Source organism: Mesoplodon densirostris, chromosome 17, assembly GCF_025265405.1.
Source record: "Mesoplodon densirostris isolate mMesDen1 chromosome 17, mMesDen1 primary haplotype, whole genome shotgun sequence".
Taxonomy (NCBI): Eukaryota; Metazoa; Chordata; class Mammalia; order Artiodactyla; family Ziphiidae; genus Mesoplodon; species Mesoplodon densirostris.
In genome coordinates, this window is record NC_082677.1 from 66,525,872 (window position 1) to 66,548,987 (window position 23,116).

Sequence of the window (23,116 nt, forward strand, 5' to 3'; positions counted from 1 at the left end):
TGTCAATCCTCTGTAGAATTTACTAATGGGAGTCAATTTATTCGACCTTTATTTAAGCCCATTGGAGTAGGGTTTCATGAATGACGTTGAGTAAACTTCATGTGCATGTTTGTCATCTATATAGCTTTGGTGAAGTACCTATTCAATTCTTTTCCTCAGTCTTCTTCTACTGGGTTATTTTCTTATTATTGGGTTTTGAGAGTTCTTTATATATTTTGCATAAAAGTGATTTGTAATTTTCTCCCAATCTGTAGCTTGTCTCTGGATTTTCTTAACAGTGTCTTTTGAAGAGCAGATGTTTTAAATTTTGGTGAAGCTCCATTTATCAAGTTTTTATTTTCTGGATTGTGCTTTATACATTACATCTAAGAGATCTTTATCAAGTTCACAAAGATTATCTCCTATGTTTTCTTCCAGAAGTTTTATAGTTTTATATTTCACATTTAAGTCTATGATCCTTTGAGTTATTTTTGAATACAGTGTAAAGTACAGGTCAACTTATTTTTCCCATATGAATGTCCAGTTGTTCCAACACCACTTGATGAAAGACGGTCCTTTCACCATTGAAGTGCCTTTGAACTTTTGTCAAAAATCAACTGACCATACCTGTGTGGGTCTACTTCTGGCTTCTCTACTTTGTTCCATTGATAGATGTGTCTGTCCTTGTGCCAATATCACACTGTCTTGATCACTACTGTAGCTTTATAGAAGGGTTCCTCCACAGTGACATGAACAATATTTTGGGCCAGATAACTCTTTTTTTGGGGGGGCCGTCCTACGCATTATAGGATGCTTAGCAGCATTCTTAGCCTTTACCCACTAGATGCCAGTAGCAGTAGCACCACCCTTCCCCCTTTTTCCAAATTGTGACATTAAAAAACCTTTCCAGACACAGCCAAATGTTCCCTGGGAGAGAGGGGGCAAAATCATCTCTAGCTGAGAACCACTGCTTTATCTTGAAATCAGATAGCACGGCTCTTCCAACTTTTTCAAAATTGTTCTGGCTAGGGCCTCCCTGGTGGCGCAAGTGGTTGAGAGTCCGCCTGCCGATGCAGGGGATACGGGTTCGTGCCCCGGTCTGGGAGGATCCCATGTGCCGCGGAGCGGCTGGGCCCGTGAGCCATGGCCGCTGAGCCTGCGCGTCCGGAGCCTGCGCGTCCGGAGCCTGTGCTCCGCAACGGGGGAGGCCACAACAGTGAGAGGCCCGCATACCGCAAAAAAAAAAAAAAAAAAAAAAAAAAAATTGTTCTGGCTAGTCTAGTTCCTTTGCTTTTCCATATAAATTTTAGAATCTGTTTATCAATTTCTACCAGAACTCCAGATGGGAGTTCGATTAGGATTGCTTTGAATCTATAAATTAATTTAGGGAGAACTGACATCTTAAAAATACTGAGTCTTTCGTGCCACTTATTTAGGACTTCTTTGATTTCTTTCATCAGTGTTTGGTAGTTTTTAGCATACAAATCTCTACAGATTTACATCTAATTTTTCAACGTTTTTGATGCTTTTATAAACAGTACTGTTTTTTAATTTTGATGATTTTTTTTGGAGTAAAGGCCTTTATTTGAGTAAGATTTAAAGTCATCCAGCATACCTGTTTGTAGGAATTATACAAAATAATTGTTAACAATATGGTGAAACTATGGTGTAAGAATCTCTAAACGTGAAGGTTGATTGATTTTTGTACACTGATCTTATGTCCTATGATCTTGCTAAACTCAGTTTTAGTAACTTCTCTTGTAAATTCTTTCGGGTTACTTCTGTCACAAAAGACAACTGCATCTTATGTCAATATATGCAGTTTTATTTCTTTTTCTTACCTTACTGCACTGGCTAGAACCTGCAGCACAATGTCAAATAGGAGTGGTAAAGCAGGTATTCTTGTCTTGTTCCCAATTTTAGGGGGAAAGCATTCAGTCTTTCACCATAAAGTATGATGTTAGCTGTAGGTTTTTTGTAGATAATCTTTTTTCTTGAATAAGTTCCTTTCTACTCCTAGGATTTTCTTTTAAACTCATGAATGGATATTGAATTTTTTCAAATGATTTTTCTGCATCTATTAAGATGGTCATAAGACTTTCCTTATTTATTCTGTTAATATGGTGAATTATATTAATTGGTTTTTACAGGGTTGGACCAACGGTGCATTGTCAGGGTAAACACCACTTAGTCACAATATATTCCTCTTATTTATATACTGCTAGATTAAATTTGCTAATATATTTTTAAGGCTTTTATAGTTGCCTTTTAATATGTCTGTATCCTCCACAGTTCTGAAAATGAAGGGCACGACCTGTGTTTTTCACTACCAGCCTAATGTTTCATTATAGTCCTAATGTCTACGGTTTATAGATCCAAAGAAAGTAAACATTTTAAAAGCAGTTGTGAATCAATTTACCAGAAAATACTACCTAACTGACTTAAACAAACCATCTTTAAAGCAAGACATTTACTTCCTATGTCATATTTACAACATACAAATCATAAAACTGTCATCTGTGTGACTAAACTCTGTACCAATGCTTATAAAGAGGTGTATCAGTTATCTCATACTTTTATTGTAGGTCTCATTAAGTGCAAACACTGAAGCCAGAGTATGTAGTAATTATCCTAACAGCTATAGACAAAGAAAAAAGTCAGTAAAGGTCCTAACACCGTATCTTTTCTCTGTGCGTTTGTATTATGAAGTTGCAAAACCTCTCTCCGTTTTCTCTTAGTTTTGTCTCAAATCTTTTCCAGTGGAGAATCTGTCCAGGTTAAATAAAACAAGATTTTACGATTCTTCTCATGCTTCTCTGATTATAAAAAGCTACATAAAAGAAAAGCATAAAAATAAAACTTGTATAGTGTCAGTGTCAATGTACTTACTTTAGCATATTTGTAAAACTGGGAAGGTAATAAAGGTCTAATCTAATTTGGTAGTTGTGATGATCAAATAAAATTTTACCCATTAAAATGCTCTGAAAACGAAATGCTATATGTAATAATAGGCCAGTTAAACAAATCTCTCTTTTTCAACCATCACTTTCTACTTTGTATTAATTTTTGAAAAATGATATCTTACTTCTACTGGGCAATGTAATATCCCACAGTGCCACATACATATTTGGTAGGCAAGAATTTCTTGGATGAATGAATCGATCTACATTTTTGTTAGTAATATAACAATATTACTATTAGCTGTCCTTCGCTGTAGGGAAACGAGTCCTTTATCAAAGGCTTGCAATTCTTACATATCTTAGATCACAGACACTGCACTGGGTATTTATTGAGCATCTTCATTCTCAGTGATGCTGTGGGACTATAGCAGAGGTGAACGAATTCTGAGAAGATCTAATTTCCCATCAGGGATGAGAATGCTGTACAACCAAGGAATTCTTCTGATAACAAAATAGTCAAGGCATGGAAATTTACCCATCTTAAAGCTATTCTTAGGTTTAATTTACAGACTACTCATTTGGCCCCTTCTTTTCTCACTACTGGGTTTTGTTCAAACTATAGTATGGTTCACACTGTAGACGTAAATACACAATGATGACACCCTATTTATTGTGGATGGGATCAGAGAGACCTAAAGATTCCTAACTCCATGCCTAGCAGTTACAGCCCAATAAGACTCTAGAGTAACTTTAATATAATCTCATAGAATATTTAACATTCTTCTCAAAGAATTATAAATGTTATAACCAGGCACAGTCACTACCACATCATTAACTTGATTCTTTCATTCATTCATTCACACATTTTACCAAGAAGCTACTACGTACAAGGCACTGTACTCGACACTGGGTTTATAAAACAAACCTATATAAATAAAATTTAAGTTTCTGTAATTTATAAAAATGGCTCTGTAGATTTTTACTAAACATGGGGTGGGGGTGGGTTTGGGATAGTTTATCAGGTTATGTGGTATACATGAAACTGGCTTTGAGGAGGAGGCCCTCAAAGACACAGAGAAGTTGTCCTTCGAAGCAGCTAGAAGTGATGGACTAGAGACCCATGACCACTGACTGGAAGAGGTTTGACGTGCATGTTAAGATACTGAGGACAGAGAAAGCCACAGTGACTTCAAATACGTGCCAAACTGCGAGTCAGAAGGGTATAAGCTCTGAACTGAGAGCAGTAGGCGTTTACTGACTTAACAGTAGTCTGTGTGTCTCTGAGTGAGTCCAGGGGAGGCCAAGAATCAAGTGAAGAGAGCACTTCCTGCTCAGAAAGCTCAGATCTCTATGCAGATCCATAAAGAGATTACAAAAGATGGTGGTGAGTGTGCTGATAAATGCACAGGGAATCAGGGATGCAGAGAGGAGCAGCACCTATCCAGTGATGGGGGATGGGGGGCCATGGAAGGTTGCAGAAAGTGATGACTGACTGAGTCTTACACATCATGAGGAGTTAGTGAGGTGAAGGTGAAAGGTGGGAATAGCAAGGAAGAGGGGGGAGACATTCCAGGGAGAGGGAACAGCCTGGGCAGAGACATGGGAGAGACGGCAGCATGGTGTGTGAGAACTTTATAAGTAGTTTGAGGGCTAGAGTATAAAATCTGAGTCAAACAGGGCAAAGAGATGAGGTCGGGGAGGTGGAAAGATTAAATACCCAGATTAAATAGCCACACTCAAAAGTTTTCTAAAAATAAATTAATAATTGAATATAGATAATTTTATGAGAAATGAAAATGCACACATACATCCACTATCACAACAAGGAAGTATTATATAAGGAGATGTTACTTGATTTTAAAATGATGTTCTGTCTGTCCTCATAAGGCGTCCGCGTATATACCTTTCAGGTATATTTTGAATGGTTCTAGATTTAGTCACTTAAATATATATATCAAATAGAGTTTATGAGTAATCTCCTGAGCCAAATGCTCCTAATTGTGAGACTAAGATTTGAATACTACTTTTACTCATTTGTCAAACCAGAAGCACAAGGAAAGTTTAATAACGATGAAACCTGAATTCATGTGGCATATCAATACTATGGACAATTCAGTTCACTATGGAAAAATCTGCCATATTTGGTACAAAAAAGTAGACTTCAACCAGGGACACTTCCCAGAATGGTTGGAAAACAGTAATGTTTCATAGAGTGAATAGAGCTTAGTAAATAACTATGAAATAAGTATCACAACTTGATGTTAATTAAGAATTAGGAAACAATACATCATCAACCTATATATGCTACTGGACATTATTTTATCTTTTCTTTTGATTCAGGAGGCATTCAGAATCTATAGTGTATCAGTCTGAATATCACTTTTTATTGTAGAAAATGGTAATGTATACTATAAAAAGCAGAGTAGTTAGAGATTTTACCCAATAACAAACTAAAAATGGCTTTTATTTTATAAAAAGGTAAGTCCTTCTCTCATAAAGGTAGAGTATGGATTACTGAGCATCAAAGCTTAATTTGGTAAGGTAAATTATTCAAGCTAATGTCAACTCTATACCTAGACGTTTACAGCTGGTACATCAAGTACCAATTCTTTGAATAGAAATAACCAGCAATCATAGACAGCTAAGTTTGAGAGGCCATATGTCAACACAAAATTATAAAGAGTCATAAAAACTAAGACATCATAGTAACTAAACATCGGGGCGTATATGAATAATATTCTCAACAGAAATTCCACGTATTAATTTACTTTGAATTCTCAGCAATCACTTGAAAACAAGAACTTACACTGACAGCGGTCAGAGAGTGGTGACCTTGAAAGGCGATCATACAGAAAGTCTGATGATTTTCCCCCTTGTTTAAAATCTAAATGCCAAGTTATTTTTTTCTAAATTGTCAATACACTCAAAGAACTGTAAGTAATTACTGGTTGGGGGAAAAAAAAACCCTCAATGAGCTTTATGCACCTGGAAAGTATACATTTTACGATACTAGACTAGACTTAAAAAGATCTCGGTACACTGAGCTCGTAAGCCATTCAGGAAGCTGTTTAAAATGTAATTAGCCCGTCATTTTTAGGTGTGTCACAGCCATGCACTTGAGGGCACCGAGCATCTGTCTGTGGAAATAGCTCACTAATGCTGTGCATGGGTGCATGTGTGTGCTTGAAAATGCATTATGGGCCTGTGTATTTGCAGGGTATTTAAAATTTTTTCACTTAGATATTTGCCCCATCTTAGGACTGACTGATTTAATTTAACCTTTCTTATGAAGCTACCTGTCTCTTTTATCTACCATTTGGGAATAACCGTAAGCATGTGACCTGGCTTGGGCAATGGCGTATACATCATGGCATCATTCACATTTCCACTATATTATCGTTTCTCAAGATACAGTCGAAGATCCTTTGTATCGGAATAATCACCTGGGATGCTTGTTAAAATACAGATTCCCAGGCGCTACAGTCACCCAACTAAATCTGGGGATGGGTGGGGGTGGGTTAGAACGGGAATCTATATTTGTAACAGGAATCTAAGTAATTTTTTTTTTTTTTTTTTTTTTTTGCTGTACGCGGGCCTCTCACTGTTGTGGCCTCCCCCATTGCGGAGCACAGGCTCCGGACGCACAGGCCCAGCGGCCATGGCTCACGGGCCCAGCCTCTCCGCGGCACGTGGGATCTTCCCAGACCGGGGCACGAACCCGTATCCCCTGCATCGGCAGGCGGACTCCCAACCACTGCGCCACCAGGGAAGCCCCAGAATCTAAGTAATTTTTAAGCACACTAAAGCTTGAGGACTAGCACACTAGGTCAAACTTTCTAAGACAGGCACCTCCCTCATATATCCCTGAGCTGGCATATGGCACGCAGCTAGTTTATGGAGCAAATCAACACACGTAAATGTAGAAATTTCTAAGCCACAAAGAACAGAGACAACTTTCAATTCAGATTCTAAGGGACCGTGGTTTAGGTGTTTCTCCTCAATGGCAAGAAAGCATCAGAAGCAGTGTTGTGTGCTGGGGCAGGGACCACATCATGCTCACCCTTGTCTCTCCAGCATAAGGAGGCTTAGGAAATATTTGCAACATGAAGCAGGGCAGTATGTCCTGGTATGAGACAAGGTAGAGCAGTCAGACAAGTTCCATGGGCCACGTTCCCCACTGCTATTGTTTTTGAGAAGCATTATAAAAGTGAAGATATGCTACATAACTTTTGTGGTTCTAAGAGCACTCTTGGTCAAGGAAAAGTAGATGCTTGGACCACTCTACAGGGTTACAGAAAATGGCCAGGCTTGGATGACGTGTAAACAAGGAACCACAGAATGTGTTTTGCTGGTAACTCTCTCTTGGGATGTTCTGTAGGTATAAACATTTTATGTTTGTTGTTTCTGAACAGATGCAGTTTGGCTAATACAAGTCAGTGACCTGCCTGGTAAACCTCACCGTTGCTGGTCTGTGAAACAACACTTGAGGGTGCCAAATACAGTCGATCCTCATTATTTGCTGTGGTTATGATCTATGGTCACCACCGACACTGAATTTGTGAACACGGAACACCCCCTTCTCGGGGAAATACAGGATTAGGCTCCAGAGAGCCTCTGGTTACAAAATTTTTGGCAATTGATTAGTACATAACCTTGTTTTATGTGTGTTTCTGTTTAAAGACACCTCATTTAGCACATATTGTTGATTCATTAATATTGAACCCACGACCCAAAGCACTGTAACTCCGGCCTGAACAGAGTTTATCTGACAAGTATTTTCTCTGTAAGGCACATCACCTTCCTGAGCTCAGGAACACTGGACAAGCACTTCAGCACCATGCTAGGGGGCCAGAGAAGGACCCCTGTTTACAGCACGAGCTGAAACAAGGAGGAAGAGTGTTGCCTGTTCAGCCTCAGATGGGAACGTGTGGCCTCAAATTTTTTGCTGCTTTGTGCCATGTCCCCAAATGACTGTAAAAGCACCTCAGTGCGTGCTGATTCTGGGGTAACAAAGAAATTTTAGCAACTGGGCAAATAATGAGGATGGACTGTATTTTCCATTTCCCCACTACAGTCCCTTTTGGCCCTGTTCCTCCCTTGCTCTGTGCCATGCGGGCCGATGCACCAGTACTGCTGGCCTGCCTGCTGGGCTCAGCCAGTGGAAGGCCAGCAGGAGAGACTGGTGGACAGAAGGAGAGTGTTGGGAGGGGGTGCCTCCCTCCCTGCCCCCATGCCAGGACTGAGCCGGGGCAGGTGGCCCCTCTGTGTAGTTTCTCTCTCCCCGCTCCCTTAGCCCACAGGTTGACAGTGGCAACCCAGCTGTTGCTAACCTCCAGGGTTCTGCAATATTCCTTGTTGGTTTCCCTAAACCCTGACCAAACTTTTCAAAATAGTCCCTTTGTTAGACTTGCTTCAATTTCTGAGTGTGCTACCTATTTCCTTCTAGAACCCTGCCTGTATGGGATAATGAGGTTGGGATCTCAAAACAACATGGGCTCTGTGGAATATTGACACCACAGGAAACTCAGAATTCTTCAGTCTGCATAGGCTCCAATTTGTGAAACAAAATGTAAACAGGAATGGAACGTTTCTCTTTAATCAAAAGCAGCTGCGGGGAGTTCGCTCTTTAGATCAGAGTCAAGGAAGATGGACTGCTGCCAATAAAAACTCACCTGAGGTCTCCTCCTAGGAGAATTCTGCATTTTTAGGCAGTGCCTCTAAAATCATGTTAGGAGAGCATCTTAGACATTTAAATATATCTAATAATGCACATTAAAAGGGCAATGATTTTTATTAAACTATTGCTCTACACCTATTCCCATCAGCTTTCCCCAAAACTCCTTCTCTGGCAGAGATATTCGACTTTCCCTTTTTCTTGAAACATCTTGAGAGCCAAAGCAAAAACTACGTGGCAGTTTCTGCTTTCGTGACTTTTGGAACACGTTCTTTTTTCACTGCTGGCTCGTTTCACTCAATGTGCAGGGCTTGCTCGGGGCTTTACAACCCCCTGTACCACATCCTAATGAGGATAGATCATCGCGTACTATGGACCTTGTTAAAGATTTACCAACTTTATGCTTCAAGGACAGGGTGGAAAATCCATATTCTGAAAATAACTGATAAAGTGATCCCTGTCACATGTTCAGTTATTACTCAGAATGGGTGCCATCCACAAATTTCCCCAATCAAGCCTGCCCTTGATTTCACAGGGCTCATTCCCTAGGCTGCAGAGACTATTCCAGCCTATTACTTAATCTGATGAGCAAACCTGAACTTCATGTTATCATTCCAAAGGACAGGTGACCCAGAACTGTTGATTTTCGAATCTTCAGTTGTTCTTGGCATTGCTGTTTTCCTTATCGAATCTAAACAAAGTGCTGCGCTCTGGAGGACTGACTGGTCAGCTGGGGACAAGGGTGGTTTCTCCAAGGAAACAATGCGTTCAAGCCTCTTTTCAGGGAGGAACCCAGTGCAAACCCTCCTTGAAGCGAGGAGTTCAAAGCCAAGAGCGTGCGGGCCTTGTTGCCTAAGGGACAGGCACACACATCAGAGTAAAAAATGAAAAATTACCATTGGGCCAGGCATTTCAAGGTGGAGAAACCGCTGAACTGTTAAGACCATGTAATAACCAACTGTGGTTTTTTTTCCCCTTCAGAATACTTAGAGAACTTCATGTATTTTGGTTAAAATTATTTTAATTATTATTATTATTTTTTTGCGGTACACGGGCCTCTCACTGTTGTGGCCTCTCCCATTGCAGAGCACAGGCTCCGGACGCGCAGGCTCAGCGGCCATGGCTCACGGGCCTAGCTGCTCTGCGGCATGTGGGATCTTCCCGGACCGGGGCACGAACCCGTGTCCCCCGCATCGGCAGGCGGACTCTCAGCCACTGCGCCACCAGGGAAGCCCCTATTTTAATTTTTAAATGTGAAATCACTCAATATATTATCCTTCTTTCTCACAGTTAATTTTTAATTTAGAGGGTCATTTGAGACTAGACAATTTTTGGCAGTGGTTCTTAAACCTTTGAGGCTTAAGGTCCCTTTATATAGCATAAACATTATTGAGAATTCTTTAAAAATAGCTGAGAACTTTTGTATACATGGGTGTTATCTCTCAATATTTACAATATTAGGAATGAAAACTGAAAAAAAAGTAGAAAGATTACTTTAAACTAAGATAATAAACCTATGACATGTTAATGAAAATAACACTTTTAATGAAAAAATAACATTTTCAAAAAAAAAATTAAGGAGAAGTGTGGCATTGTTTTACATTTTTTGCAACTCTGATGTCTGACTTCGTAGGAGAAGCCTGGATTCCTGTCTCTGCTTCTGCATTCAGTCTCTTCAATATGTTGTTCTGGGTGATGTAGACAAAGAAAATCCAGCCTCACAGAGACATTCAATTGGAAAAGTAAGGACCTCAAAGACTTCCTGAAAGGGTCTCGGGGACCCCAGGACCACACTTTGAGAATTGCTGATTCATGGATGGTCAGTGTCATGGAGGATGTTTGCTCATGGGCCCTGCTTACCAGCATGAACATGATCAAAAGTCCTGATATTAATTGCAGGACTTCCACATCATAAACACAAGTATAACAGAGGCAGAAGACATTTACTCCTTTCTCTGTTCTTTATCTCCACATGAAGAAACACGCACACAGAAAACTGGCATTTGTTCAAATTCTTAGCTGTATTTCAGAACTCTCTAGTTTCAGATTTTAAGTGGCTTCAGGGTGATCCTGTTTTGGCAAGAAACTTGCAAAAATTGCTACAATGATCTAAAGTCAAACTTTCTGATCTCTATGGGGGGTGGGCAAGGGTGGTCTTATCTACTCATGGTGCACAGACCCTGGCTGACAGCACTGAAGTGGGGGCAGGGAACTGGGGGCCTGCTCGGCCCCTGAGCCCAGCCTGGCCTCTCATGGCCTTGCATGTTTGGGGACATCAGGGAGATATCTTGTGTTGGAGACACTGATCTAAAAGTCAGAAATAAAACCCAGGAACCAGAGAAATTAACTGTTGCGAAGAATGAGAAACTTTATGATTCACAATATTGGGCCTTTTACCCCAAGTGTTCAAGCTCTCAGCCTCACTTCACTATCAACTAGTTCCTCAAACTCTCTCCAGAGGAAAGGGGGAGTTCCTGGGAATGGGAATGGCAGAAGCTTTCACTGTTCAGTTTCAGCATTCTGGGGAATTATCTTAGAGTGAAGTGTGTACACAGCAACTGCAGACAGAAAATCCCAGTTGGGTGCAGGGGCGGGTGAACGGCAGCACCCGAGACACTGGGGTGACCGGAGCCCTTGCGGGCTGCGGCGCTCACCTCGTTGAAGTGGACGTCCTGCATGCCGACGTCTTCCATCATGGAGGCCTCCTCATCTATGTTTGGGGTGATCACCCTGAAGGCTGTGCATCCTTGTCTAAACATGCCTAGAATGGAGAGAGCAGGGGAGACAGGTGGAGCTATCAACCTGAAAGTGGATGAACCGCGAGGGTTCTTCCTGCCCTGTTTGTTTCTGGGTTGCATGAGGACCGATCCTGAAATCCCTTGCGTCTCAGGCCAGCATTCCCATATGGGGAGCCTGGGCACCACTGTGTGCTTTCCTTCATTCACTTCCTCATATTTAACCCTCACCGCCCTCAATTTTTTTTATTTTTCTCATCCCTTTTTATTTTTCACCCACCTTTATTAAAATGTATGTAATCCTTAAATAAACTGAAATAGGTATTGAATCAAATTAATAGCAAAGTAATCACAACAATAGTTTGATTTGGTAGAATGACCCATGCTCAGATACCAAGAAAAATAAAGAAGCCAAAGCCAATCAGAGAAATACAGACTCAAAAACAACTCTGTTTCCTTCCAGCTGTCATCTCACCCCCTCTGGCTGGAGTAAGCCAGAACTCAGATTAGAACTCGCCCTTCTCCTGCAGGAAGCAGTCTACCAAGATGTGACTCGATGGCCGCAGCCGTGAGCTGAGGGGCTGCCCTGGTTGGTTCCACGTCAGCAGCCTGAGTGGTAAGGAGAGGTCTTTCCTCCCATGGAGTCACTGGGGAAAGTTTCATGTCACTTGGACAATGTCAGCTGGGCAAAAACGATCAAGTGAAGGAGGACTTGAAATGTCTTCCTACTCTACTGAGATTGCTGCTTACAGTAAAACAAAAGTCAAAACCTGAACTGAGACCTCCCATGTTTCAGGAAAAAAAGGAACACAGAGCAGTTTGAATTCAAGTCTTGAAAGAGTGGACCCTAAAGCCAGAGATGTTTCTGCTGCACATGGTCAAGGTTTCCAGCCCCTTCATGGGTTGTCTAGCATCTCTGCCAACGTCCAGCTTTCGCCTTGCTTTTGTTCCGTGGAGACAAAGATTCCCCTATGCAAAGCACTAACCTGGGAGCTTGAGGATACATGAGTGTACAAAAAGCAAAATTATAAAATCCAACCATCCATGTTTTTGGCTACAGAGTAGATTTAAAAATACAACTCAGCTCTGGTGGAACGACGACAATGGTGGCCAAAGTGCTTTCTTCTCCTTGGCTGCCACCAAACCAGAGAGGCCAGGAAAAGAAGGGAGGGAAGGAGAGCCAAGTCCATCCCAGCAGAGTTGAAAGAGAAACCCCCCACGTCCGAGTGTCACAGGGACGGGGCGGCCGGCCCGCTCTCAGCTCACCTCCCCGGCGCCTCCTCTGGCAGGTGCTGTGGCTGGAGGGGAGGAGGGACGGCTCCAGCTGGAGGGCTACGTCTGCTTCTAAACGTGAGGAGATGTGTTACCCGACAGCAGGTCTCAACAGGACATCGTGCTGGCAGTAAGAGAATACGGAGCCCCTCCCTGGTTTCTTTCTCCTTCCAGCTCTGATGTATGACAAGCCTAGATGCCCTTAAATTCCACTCCAAAGAGCCAGCTGTACCAGAAAGATAGAAATTCCCTGACCTGGCCATCTGTGGTTTCCTCACATTGTGAAGGAATCAGCCAGATCTGGTGCAGCCGTGCTCCAGCACACACGTGCACACAACCGGCCTTTCTAAAAGCCCCGTGTTCTCAAATTTGAAGTGGAAACGAGCGACTGGTGTTTAACCAGAGGAGCCGTGACGGAACTTGCAGCCTGCTAACATGGGAACAAGCACTGAGCACACAGGTGGGTGGCACTCACTCCTGCCAGTTCCTTCCATGGGGTGGCAAGGTTTCCAGCCTGCAAGCTGCCTTTGCACACAGCAAAGCCGACCGGGCTGTGCTCCAGAAAATACTGTCTGATCACCTCCTGTTACAGTTGCCTTTTGATTGATAAACAGTTCTGGTGGGAACTATCTTAAGGGCAAATAAAATCTTTTCAGCTGGAGACTGGCTGGTCAGGGACTCCCAGATGCCAAGCTCATTAACTAGTTTTTGCAATATGGAGTTATCAGTAAGAGGTTATATGACAAAATGCCACCTACTTTTGTTTTGCATTTCTGCGGTGCCTACCACACATCAAGCAAATGTCACGCCAGTGAATAAAACAATGAATAGAGTGTACACATACACACACACACACACACACACACAGAAATCCCCCACGTGCAAATCTTTCTTAATGGCTCTCATTTGTCTTTGCTGCTTTGTGCAATTTTTTATTTATTTCACAAACCCAGGAATCGTTTCTTACCTTTCCGTGTGAGATATTCTGCCACCAGGGCTGTGACATGGACATAGCACATTGCTGCCTAAAACAAAAGACACGTTTCAGAATCACCAATTATAAAGAATGGCACAATGCTCACAAACAGAAATCTAATGACTATATGTACTTATATTAGATCTCAAGGCATCAACTAGTGTTTCTAATGGCCGACATCTTACCTTTTGAAAAAAGTAGAACAATTCAAATAAATGGAAAATTTTAAACTTTGAATTGAGACAAATGGCAGTAAATTTGCTAAGACCTATTTCTATTTAAAATTATTAAATTTAAATGTAAAAGATTTTTAAAAAGCATTTTTTCTTACTATAAAATTTCAGCATTATTTCTCTTAAAGGGAAAAGAGGATCATTTGAAGAAAAGGCATGTGCATTCTTAGATTCAGAGATGAAGTGATAACTTTTTCCAAAAATTCTAAATGAAAATATTATTTTATGTTAAATGGATAACATTATAAACACCTTAAAACAAAAGAAAAAATAAAAATAAATTCTTTTCACCAAGTTGCCATGGTTTACAAAACATTAAAGATAGCTGTTGGAAATGAACCTACCATAAGGTTCCAATGCCTGAGCCCTGGGTCTTGTCAGAATGATAAAAAAATTACTACTACTAACAGCATGTAATTCATTTTTATTATGGCTAATGTATATTTTAGATTAAACTTATGGTCAAACAGAATGGACTCTTTGAATAATCAATAGGTAAAAATAGTTACATAAAATTTTCAGATACAGAACACAATTTTACTAATTTAAGCAGTTAGAGAGGTTTAAAAGTAAAAGCACACTTCTTTGGTAGTACTGTTAATCATACCTAAACGCCTCAGGCATGAACCCTGAGCAGAGTTTTCATGGGAACAATGAATACAACCCGCCTTACAGCCTACTGTTTTCCTTAATTTCCCCCATTTTACAAATGATGTCATAGAGACACAGAGGGGTTAAGAACTGGCTCAATGTCACCGAGTTAGTCAGCGTTGGATCCGGGATCCAGTCTGCCTTGGAGCCCACACTCCCCCTCTGCCCCCGCCATGCTGTCGCTTATTGAACTGTGCAGCTCTGTCCATGAGGGAGAGCCCTGACACCTGCCACGACTACAGACGGAAACGGACCACCTCAAACAGGAAAAAGCAACGCCCTGTCATGACTTCCATACAAGGAAATCTAATTTTATCATAAAATAGCTGAATTCTAGATCTAGAGAGGAGTTTTGATGCAGAAACTGAGTGCACTTAACTAGCAGGCAACTGTGTGAGCACGGATGTTTTCTAAGAGCCTTCAAACAATGCCCTTTTGTGATGGAGACATCCCCTTAGAACGTTGTAAATTGTTAAAATGCTTAGGTGACCATGAAGGAACCCCGAGCCCAACACTGTTTAAAGTATCACATATTTTTAACCGGTTTCTTTGAATTACTGGGAAATTTTTCTCATAATTGGCTTCCTTCAGTGAATGGGACACAATTTGTTTTCTCAAAAGCCCGGATTGACAGGCTTGCGGGGCTACCTCGGACAGGTCCCCGTTTTTGACATGGATCCGGGCCATGCTGTCCAGCCACGTCTTCCGGAGCTCGGGGGTGCTGGCGTAGGACTTGGCCAGGCTGTACTGGAGGTCCACCAGCATCTCGGGGTCATTCTCGTGCTCCTTCATCTGGGCCGTGGCCATCAGAACTGTGCGGATCCTTTTGGTCAGGTCCTTCACGTCCGAGGAGAAGGTGGTGTGCTGCAACAAGGGTGGAGGGGGACACGGGGCTTTCAGCTGCATTCTGTCCATGTGCATACATATCAGATGATGAGGCGGAGCTTTGGGGGTAAAACATAAAACGAGACTGGGCCACCCACCTTGATGAGCCTGTCACTGTTGGCACAGTTGTTGATGATAGACAAGGACTGTTGGAATCTGGTTCCCCCAATGCCAACAACGTCTGCTATCAGTTGGCTGACGGAAATAATGACCTAAGGAACACACAAACGTGAGCAAATCAATTCACCCTCAAGTGACGCCCCAGGCTCAGCTCCTGGCTTTGGTTAGGATGTGCACGGGGATGGGGCGACGGGGATGCTGCGAGCAAGGATCGCTCCAGTGTGGGAGACAATGTCTGAGTCATCTTCCCCCTTCCAAGAATTATTCCAGAAGGTGATCTTGCTACCCATCCATCTCAGTTGCACATCAAAATGCTAATCAGGAGAGTGTAGAGGAATGAGAATCAGATGAGCCCATACCACTTGGATGGTTACTTACCTATCACTTTCTCTAATAAAAAGGAAGACCTTATTATTTACCTCTTTGGTGTTTGGCTTGAATTTATATGTACTGAATATTCAGTAAGTGGACTGTCCTTTGCATTTATTATTAAAACATGTACATATGAACTATGCAGTGGGGGAATCTGTCTTTTTGGGGGTCTATAAATAGCACTGCCTTTACCCAGTTACTCAGCTAACCCGTGGACCATCCCCCTCCCCCCATTCCCCCTTCTCATCCTTTACCGTCACCATACCCCGGTATAATCAATCACTAAGTATTGTCAACTCAATCTCCTCTCCCTTCTAACCTCACCAGGCCTGACCCAGGACACCATCCTCTCTGGCCTAAATTTAACCATGGTTTCCCCACGGCCTCCTGATCTAAGGCCTTGACTCCCTGATCCATTCTCAGCCTGGAGTCCAGGCGATCCTTCCAAATGTGCAATGTTGCCATCTCAACTTGTTCTCACCCATACTCTCACCTCCACTGTAAGGACCTTCTCTGGCCCCGTGGATGGTCCCTTTCCCATGGTGCATGCGTGGCCTGGAACATGCTCACCCCCGAACCCCTCTTCATGCTTCACATCCCATGGGAAGTGCCCTGGTCCCCTCCCTGGGCCACTCGAGTTCTTCTGTTAGGGGACCGGGCACACGGCACAAGGGCCTCAGTGTCTGTCTGTCCTCCACTAGATGACACTCTGTGAGGGCCAGGAGAGGTCCTGTTTTGTTCATGGTTGTATCCATGAATCCCAGCACACAGTTTGCAAGCAATAAACATTTGTTTTTTAAAAAAAGAGTAAGTACAGAGACGGAGGAGGCGCTCCTATATGTGTTTGTAGAAAAAGAAAGTCTAGGGGCTTCCCTGGTGGTGCAGTGGTTGAGAGTCCGCCTGCCAATGCAGGGGACACGGGTTCGTGCCCCGGTCCCGGAAGATCCCACATGCCGCGGAGCGGCTGGACCCGCGAGCCATGGCCGCGGAGCCTGTGTGTCCGGAGCCTGTGCTCCGCAACGGGAGAGGCCACAGCAGTGAGAGGCCCGCGTACAGCAAAAAAAAAAAAAAAAAGAAAGTCTAAAAAAATATATAAGAATCTTCAGTATCTGGCCTGGTTCACAGAACAGAGAATTTGGGACACTAAATCTGGAGGGATGGCAGGTGCGTCAACAGAAGGAAGACAGAAAAGAGTCACTTTGGGCTTTCTGTGTCTTACCTAAGATGTTTACTACGAGGTATCCTCTCACAGGTTCTATAAATCTTTACTCAGTAGAATTTCGGTCAGTCGAACATTGATTCGACATTTAAACGTCAATTTACCAATAGAAACACATCCTGGGCCCAAATCTTACAGTGTGGAGGATGAAGTAAATAAAACCAGTAAATGTGACTTTTGAACTTTCCATCTAGAGGCCAGACTGTTCAATCCTTACACCGAGGTAACTTGGTAGATGTGACAGTCAAAGTTTTCCTGCTCAAACGTAACCCCACACAGCACACTTGACCTGGAAAGCTAAAGCACACGCACCTGCAGGTGCGTCCGGACAAAGGACTTCTTGCCAGTGTAGTCGAAGTTGTTCCTCATCAGGAAGTACAGCAGCTGGGAGGCCTCAGTCCTGATGGAGCTCAGCTTGGAGTTGCAGCATTTCAGGACCTCATAGCACAGGGCTGCGCACATGTCTGCTCTCCGCTCATAGAACGTTGAGGGAAACTACATGGACGTGAGGAAGCAAATGAACCCGGAGAGGTTAGTGCTCCGTTTGGCTCCAGGTAGACACAGGAGAGTGGGTGAGAATCAAGAATGACCTTCCCTGGTGAAACAACGTACCTTGTAGATTAATGACCTTAAGGCAGTGAAGACATTTTTTAAAGCCGTTTCAGACTGATGTTTTTGAAGAAAACACAGGTAGACGTCAAAAACCTTTTTCATGAGGGGATTATGTCCGTGGTCAGCCAGGAGCTGGTTCTTAAAACACACAAGGACAGCGTGGTCAGTGAGACACACCAGACAGTGCTAATCGGTTTCATACAACTTTCAGCCTCAAAGGTTACATTTTTCAGGTACTAAGACAACTTATAATTTAAACAAACTTCCCACGAATCCTCTAGGAAAGCACAGAAGTCTCTTGTAGTACAAACAAACATCAATAAATTTATGCTTTGGAGAATTTACTTTTTCTACTAAGGGAGAGACTAATTTAAAACTTCCCAGCAAACTGTACTACGGCTTAAAGGACCACTGTGCCTCAGTATTGATTGGGCTTCTATTTATGTACTTATTTTTACTACCACCAGCCACTAATACGGAGGTAATGTTTGCGACACCTTAATTCCAACAAAGAAGTGCCATTACAGGTATCAGCTAATTAATGGGCTGGAAAAAATAACTGAAGTGAGGTGTATGGAACAGGTCTTCTACCAGTGAGGGCTAGGTTTTCTCCCCCGCCGCAGGCTCTCAGGCACTCTGTGAAGCCATGAATCACCAGGCAGTCTGGTAAGGGGGAAAACGCACAGGCTTCGGTCAGGCACCATTTCTCACGTGCACGGATTTGCACAGGTAAACCGAGCCTGGCCATTCTCATCTGTGAAACAGCGACCCTAAAACTAAGCTTGCGTAGCTACTGGGAAGACTTGAGGTTAAGTATAGGGATTGTCTGACGCCCCCTCTGATCTAGCTCAGTTAAGTGGCAAGCAGGCCACCATTAATTAATTCTCCTCGTTCTTCAAGGTTTTCTCCCACCAGCAGCAAATTCACACTGATTTAACACCGTGAAAGCCTGGTTGGCTAAAACTCCCAGTGATTGCTGCACATGCACAGTGGACTGAGGTGTCGCCCAACTAGAGGCCAGCATGCAGCCACATGTGCTTGACACTGGAGAGCTGCATCTTCAAATACAGACAGCCCTGCCAGGACAAAGGTGTGTTTGGGAGAATGTGTGCATTTTGCACAAGTAGGCAAAAATGGCTGTCATTGAAAAAAAATGTCCAGAGGTCAGTACCTCAAACCAACCTTAGAGTTTAGCCAAAGGAACAGAGATAACTTATGTCCAAATAGTTCGGTTACACAGCAAATTACGGCTGGAGTAATAGTTTCAAGATTTACCTCATCTTATTGTTGGAGAAAAAGTTTTACTCAAGGAATAAGTTTTGTTTTTTTAGGTCCAGTAATTCACGGGTGTATTTACACCTGGTAGGACACCTGGAATCCACAGTGACCTTTATATCATGAAACACTGAAGTATTGAATTCCATCATGTGAAAGAGAAGCAATTTAATGAGCAGAAAATGTGACTTAATTAACTGAATATGATGTAATTCTCAACCATGAGCAGCTGTTCACCAACCGAAAAAAAAAAGAGGTTGTTTCCAGTGTTTGGGGAACTGCTTAGTGTTTACTGTTTCTGAGTTCTTTTCTCAGGAGTCACAGTCCTTCCTAATTATGGCTGGATTAAGGTTTGCATGAACCTGGATGTGAGCTTTTATTTTCTCAGCCCTCTTTGCTGGAGATATCCAGGAGAGAGGGTTCATACAAGAATCGCTAAGACCTCTGGCCTTGCTGTCTGAATTGGCCTGTCTCCAAGTCGTTACCACTGGAGGTAAATTTGCCTTCCTTTCACTCTCTCTGGTCAAGGTTTTTGCTTCCCATTTTCAGGATTTAGTCTTCTTTGGGTTCTGGTCACAAAACTTGCTTGAAGAATGGAGTAAAAACACACACAAAGATATAAACAACCCCTCATTAAAGGGGTAAGGGACCTTTCGTCCTGAACACACCCCAGTTTACCAGCTGCCTTCCTTATTTTCCAATCAATTTTCTTCCTCTCTCTCTTTCTCATTAAAAACGTTGAAAATTCAGAAAGGCTCAGAGCAGGGAGAAAAGCAAAACAAAAATCACCTTCACTTTTCCACTCATAAATAACCACGGATACCAACGGGGTATCTCATTTCTACCTCTGTCTCCCTATAGACTTTTACTGAGGATGGGAGAATTTCATTGATTAAAATGAAATTAAATGAGACGTTAGAATAATGTGAAAGGCATGACTTATTTCTAGCAATAAGGTGGAGAATAGGTTATAAATAATTCTCAGGAATTGTCTGACGTGGATTCAAGCTTGACTGTCGTTACCAGCCTCCTAAGGGAAATGGGGCTTTCAGAGAATGAATACACATTATCAGTAATTTCTAAAGAGCCAGGAACAGGAGAAAAATGAACTTAAACCTCAGGTGCCAAAATGAGATATCTGGAACCATGTTATTTAAGACAGCTACATCCTTCCTAGGGATATGGCTTGATTTTTATTTAGACACTGATTTATAGAATAACTTACAAAATCTAGCTTAGAGTAGCACTCTCTCTGTCGCAGAGGCTCACCAATCACCAAGATGACCTAAACCCCAGGCTCATGGTTGTGTAAACTGGACCCCAGGCTCCCTAGCTGACCCCCATCATCCACGTGCTCCCCACCCTGGTCATTCACAGCGATCCTTCTCATCATGTACTTGCTGGTTCTCACTATGCACCTCAGATCAAGAGAAGGCACTACAGAGAATTACTTAAAATACATTTTCAGATTAAATTTGTAAGTACCTTAAAAATATTATCAACTATTTAAAGGCCAGATTTGGTTTAGGACTGTATTAATAGACAAGTTAAAATAACCAAAGAAGAACCATGTTTTTCTGCATGTAATCACCTTGGTTTACAAAACACACCTTTTGTGTATTAAATAATATCTGTGAAAGTGCCCACACAGTACCAGCATCTGGTAAGTGCTTGGTAATTTTCTTTTTTCTGTGTGAGAGATCATTCAACTCCCTTGATATTCACCCAGCTTAGCTCCTTCCTCCCCCCCCACCCACGACTTACTTAGTGGAGAAAAAGGGCTTGACAGGCCAATTGTGTAGTGATCTTGGGCTAATTTCCTAACCTGTCTCAGCCTCAATCTCCTCATCTGTAAAATGGGGGATAAGAAGATCTACTGGGCCAGGCTGTTGTGAGGACTGACGCTGAAGACACAGAAGGCACTCAATAAACGGCAGGAAGCTAATATAATAATAAATTGGGGTTCAGGGCTTAAATCTTTTCAAACATTTCCTCTCATTAAGAACATGATTTCTTGATTGCCTTTGGCAACTTATTAGATGTGGTCAATTAAGAGGCTCACCAACGATGAGGCAACATTTGTGGAGGAAGATTTTTCTGCCAACAATTATGTCAGCTAACTCAATGTAATAATTTAATTTTCCCGATATGCTCCAATTGATGCCTCAGCTGAGTAAATACTTGCAACGGAAGATCCCACTGCTGCTGTGCCAGTGGGCCTCTTGGACCTGTGAACATAGGCCAGGTAAGCCTACAGCTTGGCATGACATCCTTTAATGCCATAACATTTGCCCATCTTCCCATTTTTTAATGGGTCTGTGTGTGTGTGTGTGTGTGTATGCGCTGAGCTTTAAACATCAAAGATTTTTGCACGCAGGCATACAGACTCTGATAGAGATCACCTCAGCTCTAAAACACAACCTTCCCTGTGCGTCTCAGGAATCAGACCCTTTACCATAGGATCAGGAAGGCGTGAGTCTAGGGAAAGCGCTTATTGCTAAACTAGAGTCAACATTTGAGCTCCTACTGTGTGCCAGACACAGGATAGATGTTTTTGGATACTTCCTATCAATTCATTATACAGTAGGAATAATTGCCATGTTCTAAGTAAGGAAATCAGGGCTTAGAGATGTCAAGCAGACCCACCCTAAGCTTAACATCTGGCTAATGGTGGAGCTGGGGTTTGAAGCCCATGGTGTTTCTGTACACACGGCTGCTCCCAAGTGTCCCGGAGCCTGGTCTGTGGCAGCAGGGTGCTCGTCCATCCTAAGGGTCATCTCACTTTAAGCTACAACAGCCCCGGGAGGCAGATCCTATTTTTTCAGTCTCACAAGTGAGAAATCTTAGGTCTGGAGACATGACGTGATTTTCCCAAAGACATTCACCCAACAAATTTACAATCAGCCTTCATTCAGAGACCATCAGATGTTGTTTCTCTCGAGTCAGAACCTATTTGGTGGCCAGACACTGGAGACCCGGGAACCTTGACAAAGACTCTTCTTTAATACGAAGCCAGCCATTTAAAGGCGGCTGGGTATGAACTGCAGGCTGTGCAGTAAGGGAACTGCCACTAGCCTCACAGTGCTGCCAGGCCACACCTGTGCCACGTGTGCCCCCACCTGCCCGTGGTGCCAGACCACACCTGCTGTGCAGCCCCGGGGTTTCCTGCTCATTTATATGCTGAGGCCCAGGGAGAGAGTGGAAGAAAGTGTCCCAACTACTGTTTTGAACTTACGGGTGCACAGTTAGCACTGATATAGTCCAGGGCAAATGCTCACATTACAAATTTCACTGCCTATTTACTTCAAAATCTCCAAAAGAAAACAGAAAGAGGTTCGAAACATGGTTCTGGTGGAGCAGTGGTTCTCAGGCCATACTGTCTGTGCACATGTCACTCCCAGAGTTTGATTCAGTCAGCCAGGGCCCGAGAACCTGCATTTCTAACAAGCTTCAGGGCCTGCATCTGCTGCCAGCCTGGGGACCATGACTGAAGGCCACTAGACTAAGGCTCCACGTAAAAAGACACTGCTGTCCCCATACTCATCCTAAGGATCTGTATGCCCTCCGCTCTCGACTGGGTTCCCAGTTATGACATTTCCTGGGGACATGAGTAGCATGGCTGCTAAGAACAAAGGTAAATTATAATAAAGCAGCATGACATCAGGTAACTATTTTTACTCTAATAAAGAAATGTGGGGCTTCCCTGGTGGCACAGTGGTTGAGAGTCCGCCTGCCGATGCAGGGGACGCGGGTTCGTGCCCTGGTCCGGGAAGATCCCATGTGCCGCGGAGCAGCTGGGCCCGTGAGCCATGGCCACTGAGCCTGCGCGTCCGGAGCCTGTGCTCCACAACGGGAGAGGCCACAACAGTGAGAGGCCCGCGTACCGCAAAAAAAAAAAAAAAAAAAAAAGAAATGTGCTTCATGAGAAGAGATGAGTAAAGCACAGATTGACTTTGGATATGTTTCCCAAATACCCTTGCAAGTAAACATACTGATTCCATAAACAGAGCATATTAACACATTCAGCTTCTCTGGAAATGGAAGTAGTTATTGAGTGAGAACAGGAAGGGTTAGGTTCCTAAAAACAAGAAGATGGCTGAAGAGACCATCTTTACCTACTTAAATGTTACTTGCTAAAACCTAAAAATAAGACCAAGATCACTTTTTATTCTCTATACTTGAAATGTTTCTATCATTTAATTTAGTAACAGAT

The 23,116-nt window shown here is 42.8% G+C and overlaps 1 protein-coding gene across 7 annotated transcripts in view; it reads right to left on the reverse strand.

Moving 5' to 3' along the window:
• DOCK9 (dedicator of cytokinesis 9) overlaps nucleotides 1-23,116 on the reverse strand; it is a 282,273-nt gene that overhangs the window by 20,010 nt on the left and 239,147 nt on the right. For 4 of the 7 annotated variants that reach the window (XM_060080170.1, XM_060080172.1, XM_060080169.1 and 1 more), the window contains exons 40-46: nucleotides 17,629-17,766; nucleotides 17,329-17,511; nucleotides 15,404-15,517; nucleotides 15,069-15,284; nucleotides 13,528-13,585; nucleotides 12,555-12,632; nucleotides 11,208-11,314 (exon numbers count right to left, since the gene is read on the reverse strand). In XM_060080170.1, coding sequence (XP_059936153.1) covers nucleotides 11,208-11,314; nucleotides 12,555-12,632; nucleotides 13,528-13,585; nucleotides 15,069-15,284; nucleotides 15,404-15,517; nucleotides 17,329-17,511; nucleotides 17,629-17,766 — 894 coding nt within the window. The remainder of the gene's footprint in view (nucleotides 1-11,207; nucleotides 11,315-12,554; nucleotides 12,633-13,527; nucleotides 13,586-15,068; nucleotides 15,285-15,403; nucleotides 15,518-17,328; nucleotides 17,512-17,628; nucleotides 17,767-23,116) is intronic. The other 3 variants (XM_060080175.1, XM_060080174.1, XM_060080171.1) reach the window with 1 other exon arrangement.